Source organism: Gadus morhua, chromosome 4 (genome assembly GCF_902167405.1).
Source record: "Gadus morhua chromosome 4, gadMor3.0, whole genome shotgun sequence".
Taxonomy (NCBI): Eukaryota; Metazoa; Chordata; class Actinopteri; order Gadiformes; family Gadidae; genus Gadus; species Gadus morhua.
Window position 1 is genome coordinate 36023835 of NC_044051.1, and position 11482 is coordinate 36035316.

Genomic DNA, 11482 nt, shown 5'->3' on the forward strand with positions numbered 1-11482 from the left:
TAAGGGTTCGGTTTAATAAAAAAACACTGCAATACAATAAATTACATAGCAATAATAGATCAATACACCGGTCCAGTTATGGTGTCATTGGGATATCATGTAGGCCTATATTTTTTAAACTATTATGTAACACCATCGCTAGGACTTCTGGGTAGCGCCGGGCTTCGTCTCTCCGGCGTTGGAATGGTGGAGCCCAACCAGTGAGTTCACAGAAGATCTGTTCACACAGACGCTGCGGCAAAGAGCACTCGTACCCTCGTGTGGATGGAAGAGTTTGCATCGCGTCCGCTTTGATTGATTTAGTCTAGCCCTGAATACAATTCAGAACACTGTGTTGCCCTACACAAATGCATACAGTACTGCGATCTACATCTACACGTAATACAATTAAATATATAAATATAAACATAAAATACAGTATCAGACACCTAGCGGTATATTTTTAATCGTTCAATGTCTTTACATTTAAAAGTGTGACATTCAAAAAGCTACCGCTAGGTGTCAGGTGGCAGCCCTTCTTTACAAGTCAACATAACATTACTTCGTCATGACTCCGCCGTGCGGTCTTTGTGATCGGTTAAAAAGCCCCTTTCACACCAAAAAGAACCGAGAGCCAGTTCCGGGCTGGTGCTAGGGCCAGTTCCAAACTGGTTCCAGCCTTACCCCAGTTAAGAACCGGTTGGTTTCACACCGGCCAGAGCCAGCCATGGAGCCGGCGTGAGCAATGTCATGACGTCACTGCAAACGTCTCCGCTAGTGAGCTTGGACTGAAGCATACGGCCGACATCTTTCTTTATTCTGGGTGGAAATAGTAACATAGTTATGCCATTAAATGCGTTTATGGAAACATTTTTAGCGAGAAATGTGCATTTTACTTTCATAATGTTCGCTCGGTGAATGTGAAGGATGTTTGGTTTGATAGTTATGACGAAGAGGGAACGCTCCGTTCACTTGCATGGACATGGACTCATCTGGCTGCGTTGGCGCGTTGACGCGTTGAACCACCACACAATGATCAAGCGTCAGGTTAGGCGCGCAGAAGAACCCTCGCGCCAGTTTCAAACACAACAACAACAATTTCGTCTTCGATTCAATCCGTGTATGGTTCGTTCTTTGAATATTCCGATTTAAAACAAAATCAGAAAAAACTAAAGAGAACCATACACGGATTCACGTCCATTGTTTACTTCGGTGTTTTAAAAAATGCCGGTCTTCGTTGGTCTTCCTGTTTATGAAGGTACGGATAACTCCGCCCCCTGCCCCCGGCGTAAAAGCGGTTCTAGTTCCAGCCCAGCTCTAAAGCGGGGCCAGAGTTGAACCGATTTTTAGGGGCCGGAGCCGGTTCTTTGGCGGTGTGAAACCAAAGCCCTGGCCCTACCTCCGAACTGGCCCGGAACCGGCCCCGATTTTGCGGCGGTGTGAAAGGGGCAGATGCGCCTGCTTGCTGTTGCTCCTCATGTCCTTCTTTGTTGTTAAACATGAAGTTTACCGCCACCTAATGGGCTGGCAAGTTTATGTGCTTGTTTTAAATTGTTTGGGCGTTTTCTTAAAGACAGAAATATTTTACATAAACACCGTTGTTTAGGACAGGATTCTTTGTATAAAATATTTTCAGAAATATATATTTACGTGCGGAAGAGATCTTAACTGAAGACGAGTTTATGAACTACAAAATGCATTTCCTGCAGAAAATGCGGTGAGTGCTGTAGTACAAAGTGAGGTTGAAAATATATTTTAATAAAGCCACATAGATTAAGACATAAAGAAACATTAAATGGCTTAAATCAAGTGAAGGGATTTGAACAAAAGTCTAAATGGAGTAAACAATGTAAAACTGCTCACCATTAAAGAAAAAGTAAATGGTTGGAAACAAATAAAGCGACAGCTGAATGAAAAGAAAATGTAAAAGGAAATGTAAAAGGTCAAATGTATTGCCCTGAACTGAAGCCAGCTACCAGTGGCAGCCAGCGGCCAGCCATGGCTGGCCTGTCGTCGCAGCCAGCCAGCCGATACCAGCCAGGCGTCGCAGCCCGTCATTAAGTCGTATCATTATCATACCATCGTACTAAATTATACAAAAATGTTAAAATGAAAGAGGCCGATTGCGTAAATAAGTTTGACTAAAAGAGAAAAAATATATACAAAACCGTGGAGAGAATCAAACAACCGACTTCTTGATCATTAGCCTAGCGTCACTATCGCTTGTTCCACTGAGGCTTTAACTTCTAACTGTTGCACTTATATTAAATTATATCACTCTAACGAATAAATTGTACATAACATACCTTATTAGGCTTGATAACATTTAACAAAATAAATAGGCTATATATAATATCTAAAATGCATTATTTGAATCCGCCCCAAATTACAACTAATCTATTTTATTGATAGGCCTCGTCGCGACGCACGTCGTTGGCCACTCAGAGAGCTCGGTCTTCCTCAGAAAAAGGAAATCCCCCACTGACCAGACTATCGCTGTTTGAAGCCCGGCACACAGCGGCAACGAAGCGCAGCGGTGCGCATTTCACGCGTGTCAAAAGCTGCCCCTAGCACCAATAGGAAGCGGCGCGCTACAGCACTGTTGTGATATGTTTTGAAAGAAGCACATCAACAAACTTAGTCGGTAGGCCTATAGGCTACCATATAGTCATACCAGTTGTTTTATGACTACATATATGGCCCTGATGCCCATGATTCTCTGTTTGTGCTTACAATGATAGTCACATTAATTCATAGTTACTTTATGTACAATCGGGCACTTTGTTTACGGTTTAGTCACTTTATTAACTTTCATTGCTCATTCCTTTAGCATTGTGTAATTATTCATCTAGTGCATCAACAATCTCCATATGTACAGGACCTTGTATCAAGCCGGGATGTACCAAACAGCTTTAAAAAAGGGCTTTTTGAGGGGCGGCGACGCTAGGGAATAGAACATTGGCGTGAAGCCGTTGGGCGGCACGGCGCGCTGCCGCGCGGCTAGTCGGCGCCAGTGTCGGCGGCGCGTCAAAAAGACAGCCCCCAACTAGACAAAAAAAAAAAAGACAGCCCCCAACTAGGCTTCACGGCGGTGTTCTATTCCCTAGCGTCGCCGCCCCTGAAAAAGCGCTTTTTAAAAGCTGGTTTGTACATCCCGGGTCCCGTAGGCACCTCTATATCTACTCCTCACCACTGGAGGGCGCCCTCTTTCGTTTGTGAGAAACAATTACGAGAATGGATGATGAGAGACTGGTCGTCGAGGTGGAGAAATATGGCGAATTGTAGGCTATGACCAAAGTTCCGGTCATTACAAAGACAACTCCAAAAAAAGACATTGCCTGGTGAGCCATAGCTCTGGAGATTGGCTCTTCAGGTGAGAAATCAACAATGGTGGACTAAGTACCCAAACCTTTAACTATAATGGGAAATAGACGAAATCAAGTCACATAATATATGGCTAATCACACCATGTAGGTAGAAACCAGATTACTTGTAATCTATATATTTTTATTTAAGGCAACTTCATTTATATAGCACTTTTCATTCATGAAGCAGACTCAAAGTGCTTCACATAGAAGCATTATCATACAATAAAATAGATTAGTAAAAGAAAACACAGGCAAAGTTCAAAAATGCATTGTCATGTATTTACTGTCTCTCTGGTATCAGATCATGTATTAACTGTCTCTCTGGATTTAAGGAAAAATAACATTAAGTGTCTCGAGCACTCAAATAAAATAGACTGGCTACTGAATCCAGCACAGCAATAACATAACTGTATTTATCCCAAGGGATAAAAAAAAAGTATATACATATATACACATGCAAAAGAGTATTTAGACCAGAGAGGGATAATAACTAAGTTATAGGTCATCATGACTAGGCTACACCATACGGTTCTGCCATTGCACACTTCCTAGTGGCGTATTGAAATATTGGCGGTGCCTCTCAGGATCTGCACGGAGCTCCTGGACCAGATTGTGCTATACCCCCTGTTCTTGTCTCCGTTCTTTGACGGGCTGCACCCAAACCCTTCGTCTTCTCCTTGCCCGCCTATACAGCGCAGCAGAAGAAGGGCAGCCACCCTCTGTCTCAATAGTATCTGTCTGCGTCCTGCAAGACGGAGGCGTAACTTGTAGTAGGAGGCGTAACATGTAGTCGGAGGCTAGGAGGCGTAACTTGCACTAGGAGGCGTAACTTGTTCTTTTCTAAATCTCGGTCCACGCGAGATCTTTCTCTTTTCGCGGGAAAACAAAAAGCGTTGTAATAACTTATTTGAATTATTAAACTGCTGTCTTTAATTCTTTAATTATTTATCTGCTGTCTTTTTGTTAAAGGTATAAAGGGATAAAGTGGGCTAAACTTAATGTTACGAGAGTGGCGTATGTGTGTGCGCGAGAATGTCTGTGTGTGTGTGTGTGTGTGTGTGTGTGTGTGTGTGTGTGTGTGTGTGTGTGTGTGTGTGTGTGTGTGTGTGTGTGTGTGTGTGTGTGTGTGTGTGTGTGTGTGTGTGTGTGTGTGTGTGTGTGTGAGTGACGTCAGCGAATGAGTCGACGAATGAGTGAACGAGCGATTGAGCGAGTGTCAGTCTAGGAGGAATTAAACTAGACCGGTTGTGTTTCCGAGTTACGTGTAGGCCTACTACTGTACTGTTGAATAAAGTACCAAACGCCGAGAATCCGTGCCCGTGTCTTCCGACCTATAAACAGACCCACTGCCGGTTATAGTGAAGGGTGTTACCCCCGAAAGGACATCGGCCCTGGAGGGAACGTCTCCCCTGTGCTCCCGGACTACGGTCTGAGAGCCAAGAAACAGGAAAGGTGTAACATTAAGCAGGTTCCCCACGTTAAACTGCTATATGCATTATATGTCATTGTAAAATTGTAATAGGCTTCTTTTCTTAAATGCATATGACTCAAGGATGTCAGTTTCACGTAAGGCTATGATTAAGCTAATCAAGAGCATATCAAGATTAAGCTAATCAAGAGTATATTTTTAAATGAGCGGGTCGGGTGCATTATTTTTATATAAGGCCTAATATTTGAGGTCCGAGTTACGGTCATTTATGTACCCCATGGACATGATGTACCCGCGCACCACTGCTACATACAGATCACTTCCGCGATTTAGAAAAGTACTAGACACGCCTCCGACTACAAGTTACGCCTCCGACTACATGTTACGCCTCCTAGTGCAAGTACGCCTCCTCCGACTACATGTTACGCCTCCTACTACAAGTTACGCCTCCGTCTTGCAGGACGCAGACAGACCCACCTCCTCTGTCTGGCAACAATTGTTCTGTTGAAATAAAAAAATCTCAATAAAATGTAAAAGAGCTTGTGTTCAATTAAAATGGATAACTACTGGCTGGAAACATGTAAATGTGTGGCTATGTTAAGGCTATATAGCAGGATAGATAGATAACTACTTTTTTGGTCCCAATGGGGACCAATAAAGCCATCCAGTAGCTTAATACAATAAATACACACAATAACAATTGCCTTAAAAGGTAATTGCACTATATACTAAAAAGGCTTAATAGAAGATCCTGCACTTATGGAGATTGTTGATGCAGTAGATGAATAATTGCACAATATAAAATAAATAAGAAATGACAGTATATAAAACGATAAAGTGCCCTACAAACTGGTAGATCTGCTGCTTGAAAACATACTGTTACTGCGCAGATTATACATTTTTCAAATTATTCAGCCAAAAAATATGGAAGATAAATGAACTAGGCTACAATAGGCTACTCACCCATGGCGTTTCATCTCTTTGTTGCGGTTGATCGACAGATGACTTCCTGATTTTATACTGCAGCACGACCGTCGCGCTGTTTCCTGTTGGTGCTATGGGCGGCTTTTGACGCGCGTCGGTCGGCGGTGTGTGGCGGGCTTCAATGCTCTCACCTCTGCTGCTCGTGTATGCATGTGCACTGTGCGCATGCACATCGGGGAGAGTTCCTACAGCAGCGTAACACCAATGTGCCTTGGGGGCAGAGCTACGTGTAGGGGAGGAGAGGAGAGGACTTCATGTCGAGGAAACGAAACCTAAGGTACATATAAAACCAAAGCCAGTCGAAGAGGGGGCAGTTCTGTCTTTCAGTGTCTTTCAGTAAAATAACACGCATTTTGGGACGAAATACCGACGGAAAGAAACAACAACAAGGTGAGTAAAACAGCACAACTTTGAGAGAAGTTAAAACCTCTCTTCCCTTTATGGTATTAGAACAATAATGGACTTGCTCAATACATAAACCTTGTCGTCTGTGTCTAGGGATGGCCACTGCCAACGTTTCCTGGTCTGAGAACTTTTCATGTTCCATCTGTCTGGATGTGTTCAAAAACCCAGTTTCCACACCATGTGGACACAACTTCTGCAGAACCTGTGTTACAAAGTTATGGGATGAACAAGTCAAGTGCAAATGTCCTGTTTGCAACGAGCTTTTCAACACAAGACCTGATTTACGTGTCAATAACCTCTTATCAGAGATGGTTGATCGGTTTGGAACGTCCGTACGAGTAAAAGAGCAGCCTTGTGCTGAACCAGGAGAAGTTCCCTGTGACGTCTGTACTGGGACCCAGCTGAAGGCCGTGAAGTCCTGCCTTGAGTGTTTTACCTCTTACTGCCAAACCCACCTGGAGCCACATCAGAGAGTCACAGGGCTGAAGAAACATCGGCTGGTCGAGTCTATGGACCGTCTTGAAGACAGGATGTGTAACAAACACGACCGACTTCTGGAGCTATTCTGCCAGACTGAACAGGTGTGTGTGTGTCAGTTCTGCACAGTGACAGACCACAGGTCCCATCCTATTGTGACTCTAAAGGAAGAATATGACATGAAGACGGCCCAGCTGGGGAAGATAGAGGCTGAAGTTCCACAGATGATCCAGGAGAGACAAAAAAATATCCAGGAGATTAAAGAAACAGTTAAACGCAGCAAAGCAGACGCAGACAGAGAGATAGCCGATGGTGCGCAGGTCCTCACTGCTCTGATGCGCTGCATTGAAAAGTGCCAGGAGGATCTCAACCAAATGGTTAAAGAGAGACTGAAAGACACAGAGAAACAAGCTGAAGACCTCATCAAAGAGCTGGAGCAGGAGATAGAAGATCTGACCAATAGAAGCTCAGAGGTGAGGCAGCTCTCAAACACTAAAGACCACCTCCACTTCCTCCAGGCCTTCAGATCCCTGAAGGATCCTCCACCCACAAGGGACTGTACGAAGGTGGAGATCCGTCCCCCGTTTTACGTAGGGACCTTGAGGAGATCCCTGGATCAGCTGAATGAGAAACTGAACATGGAGATTAAGAATTTGCGTAATGTTGCTGAACTGAAGAGGGTCCAGCAGTATGAAGTAGATGTGACTCTGGATCCTGATACAGCTCATCCCCGTCTCATCCTGTCTGAGGATGGGAAACAAGTACATGCGGGAGATGTAGTGAATTATCTCCCAGACAACCGTAAGAGATTTAAACAGTATATGCATGTTCTCACGAGGCAGAGCTTCTCCTCAGGGAGATTTTACTTCGAGGTCCAGGCTAAAGACAGGACTGTATGGTCTTTAGGAGTGGCCAGAGAGTCCATCAACAGAGTAGGTGGAATCATAGAGACCCCTGGGAATGGTTTATGGATTCTTGACTCCAACACCAATGGGTTGGTATTTAAAGATAACCCTGCTGTCTGTCTCCCTCTGAAAGCTAAGCTCCAGAAAGTTGGGGTGTTTGTTGATTATGATGAGGGTCTGGTCTCCTTCTATGATGTGGAAGCCAGGGTTCATATCTACTCTGCTACTGGCTGCACTTTCAGTGAGCCTCTCTATCCGTTCCTCTCTCTAAGTCATTATGGAGGTATAAACTCTCCCCCCCTGATCATCTCACCTGCCATTGAAACAGACTAGGGCCTTTGTTTGATAATCCAACAAACAAACGACCATAAACAAAGAATGTTGTTTTCTGAATGATAATCTCTACTATTTGTGATCTGAGAGGTCTGCATTGAGGTGCCACTGCTGTCATCTAACAAGGAGAAATTCATAAAGAAATATCCCTTACTATTATAAAATATAGCCCATTGTAAATTATTAGATTCCACTATATTTTATAAATGTGTGTTTCCCCTGTTATTTTTCTGAGTTTATTGCTATAATATTGTAAATGGTTGCAGTTATAACATGTCTGGGGGATACGGTTGTTTATGTTACATTACTATTAGTTTATATTCTGGAATCATGAATGACTGAGGCAATTTATCTTTCTATACTTTTCTGATTTCAATAAAATGGAAAAAAATGGAATCGGTACCTTCTTTGTGGAATAGATATTTTCAGGGGAATAGGTACATTACGTTTGTACACACATTGTACTATTTCGATTTGCTTAGTCAAATATTTGAAGAACTTAAACTTGGGTGGTGTGGATTTGAAAGAAAAGGCACATACAAAAATATACCTTATATGTCTCTGCTACTGGCTGTATTTTTAGAGAGCCCCTTCATCCATGTGATCATGAGGGTGGCACAAAACTGACAAGGACCTTTTTTAATAATAAAATAACCAAAACAACTGATGCTGTTTCCTGAACAAGAATCTGTACCATCTGAGATCTAAATGAACTGCATTAATGTTGTACTGCTGTCCTTTAACAAGGAAGATTTCATTAAGAAAATAACCCTGACTACTATACAATATAACCCATTGTAAATGATTGCATTACTACTTGAAAAAATGACCATTATCAGGCGTTTGTACCCAGAGCGTCCAGTGAGATGAAGGCCCAGGTCTGGGCTGCTCAGGGATCACATTGGGGATCCTTTGGACGAGGAGTCTAAACAAACCAACCAACCGGGTCCCCTGAGCCCCTCAACAGTCCTGGTCCATTGTGGGGCTGCAGGGCTGCCGGCTCCCCTGTGAACGCCCCTTCAGTTCAGCTTCAATAACAGGAGGACAGGTGTGTCTCATCAGAGCCTAATCAGCAGGGGACCGGGTCACCCTATCAGCCAATCAGAGGTGAAGCCTGAACCAGCAGGTGAACGGGTCACCCTATCAGCCAATCAGAGGTGATGTCTGCAACAGCAGGTGACCGGTTCACCTTATCAGCCAATCAGAGGTGATACCTGAAACAGCAGGTGACCGGGTCACCCTATGAGCCAATCAGAGTTGATGCCTGAACCAGCACTAGACCACGTCACCCCCTATCAGCCAATCAGAGGTGATGCCTGAACCAGCAGGTGTTTCACCTAGAGAAGGGGTCAGCGAATAGAAATACGATTATCTATTCAAAGTCATTCATTAATTCATGAATTGAGTTCCTTCCTGAACTACGCGCCGTTCTGTGCTTCTCGGAGGGCGCGGTCGAGCCACCAGGGACGAGAGATTAAAATCACCCAAAGGATTCCTGGAATCGTTGAGGGTGCACTCACACTAGGCCATCTGGCCGTGGCCGTGGCCGTTTTCACACCTAACCGTGCTCAAATCTGCCATTGTGAGTGTGGCCAGTCTGGCCAGGCCAGGCCAACTTGGCCACTTGGGAGAGGTGTGCTGCTACAGTACGGGCCGCCACGGTACAGATGCTAATGAGCCGACACGCGCACACGCACGGCTACGCAACCTGAGCTGGATGACGTGTAGTCCATGCGACAACCATAGACATAATGAAGGCGACGAGCCTTCTTTCCCATTAAACGGTAAACATGGCGTCAAGTGGTTCAACTGTTGGTTCACGATAAGCAACAGACTCAGCAAAGTGCGAACTGTGTTCTCTGTGTTGTTGTCCATTGTTGTTAAAACTCTGACTGGCGGCAGACTTCATTATGGTCCATGCAGCGGACGCTTGGTGATGACGTGTTACGACGTGATGACGTATGTACAAGAGCCTACCGTGGCCAGGCCACAGTTGCGACGGCCAACGGCCACGGCCTAGTGTGAGTGCACCCTGAGTCACCGTTTAATAAATGGAAAAAGAAACTCAGATATAAGTAGCGTGTGAAACGCAGCACACCACCAGATATGGCCTTTCTAGTGAGCTTAAAGCGAACAAAATAACTGACTGACTGACTGACTGACTGACTTTGGTTTCATGCTGAGTTGTTGGTATGGTGACACCTGTTTCTGATGACGTCATACAGCCACCAAACACAAAAAGTGTTTGTGTGTTTGATGAAAGGTGAGGCAATGGGTTACATAGTAGTGTTGTTGATTCATCCTGCTCCAAATCTCAACTTCAATGCATAATATTAAAAAAAAAAACTCATGTAAATATGCACTCAAATGACCCTCTGTTAAACACATGTGTTTCCAGCTGCCGTAGCTGACAGTGCTGGGTCATCAGGTTACGTCAATCAAACGTTCTGGCTCCACCGCAGCAGAGACGGTGAAAACCTGATCTGCAATTATGCCCCGCCCCTCAATGGAAAACTACTGTCTACCAGACGTCAGCCAGAATGCATTTTTTTAATTCAGATGGTTGAGACCAGCTCCAACAGCGTGTTTGGTTTTCTTCACAACTTGACTGCAAGTGACCTTGCACACCTTGATAACCCTAAATAACCTACTAGTTGTCCATCACTTCAGATTTTCACACTGTCCCTGGCATGTTAAGAGCTACCCATAATGCACTAATGCGACATTGTTAAATGCCACGGCAGATATGAGGTTTGTTTTGCCATTATTTCTGTTAGGCATTCTCCTGACTTGACCTGTTTGATTAAGTTGATTAAATCCCCCGACTGACCAGACTGTATCGCTGTCTGCTGCTCTCAGCTCTGCTGCTCGTGTGTGCACTGTGCTCGTGCACATCAGGGAGAGTTCCTACAGCAGCGTATAGCGCCAATAAACAGCTCTTTGCTGTTTCCGTCTAAAATCTGATCAGGGTTGGAAAGTATTCGGGGAAATACGGGAAACCCGGGTCGATCAACACCGGTTAATCAGGGTTACATTCGCAAATCCCCACTAAATCAACAAAATGTCTCTCGTTCTGCAAAGGCTCTCTTTTAACTCAGACAGAAGAGAACACACATCAACGCATTTGAAGAGGCCGACAAGGTGGATGAATGTAGTGCACTCACGTACCTCGGGGGCGGAGCCAGGTGTTAGGGTAGGAGGGGAGAGGACGTCATGTTGAGGAAACGAAACCTAAAGAGCCACAACGTGGAAGCAGTTCTCTCTTTCGGGAGAAAAATAACACGCATTAAATAGACTGACAGACAGAAAAAACAACAAGGTGAATAAAGCAGCACAACTATGAGATAAGTTAAAACCGCTTTTGCCGTTATGGAATAAAAAAAAAAAAGGGTATGGTCAATACATACATTTGTCGTCTGTGTCTAGGAATGTCCTGTGCCAACACTTCCGGGTCTGAGCCTCTCGAACTGAAGAGGGTCCAGCAGTATGAAGTAGATGTGACTCTGGATCCTGATACAGCTCATCACTGGCTCATCCTGTCTGAGGATGGGAAACAAGTACATGATGGCGGGAAGCCTCCAAGACAACTGCGAAAACTCCCA

At 44.4% G+C, this 11482-nt stretch overlaps 1 protein-coding gene and 1 long non-coding RNA gene across 2 annotated transcripts in view; both read left to right on the forward strand.

Moving 5' to 3' along the window:
• Positions 1–6655: 6655 nt before the first annotated feature.
• Positions 6656–8547, forward strand: LOC115542344 (zinc finger protein RFP-like). The gene has a single exon (XM_030354598.1). The coding sequence runs from the start codon at positions 6675–6677 to the stop codon at positions 7878–7880; it is 1206 nt and encodes a 401-aa protein (XP_030210458.1). The 5' UTR covers positions 6656–6674; the 3' UTR covers positions 7881–8547.
• A 2539-nt stretch (positions 8548–11086) lies between these two features.
• LOC115542411 (uncharacterized) overlaps positions 11087–11482 on the forward strand; it is an 884-nt gene continuing 488 nt past the window's right edge. The window contains exons 1-2 of the long non-coding RNA XR_003976518.1: positions 11087–11199; positions 11307–11482. The exon at positions 11307–11482 is cut by the window's right edge and continues 488 nt beyond it. This is a non-coding gene — a long non-coding RNA (uncharacterized LOC115542411). The remainder of the gene's footprint in view (positions 11200–11306) is intronic.

Bases quoted from the DNA above. Each gene is read 5' to 3' on its own strand.
- LOC115542344 (XM_030354598.1), top strand. From the start codon at position 6,675: ATGGACCGTCTTGAAGACAGGATGTGTAACAAACACGACCGACTTCTG.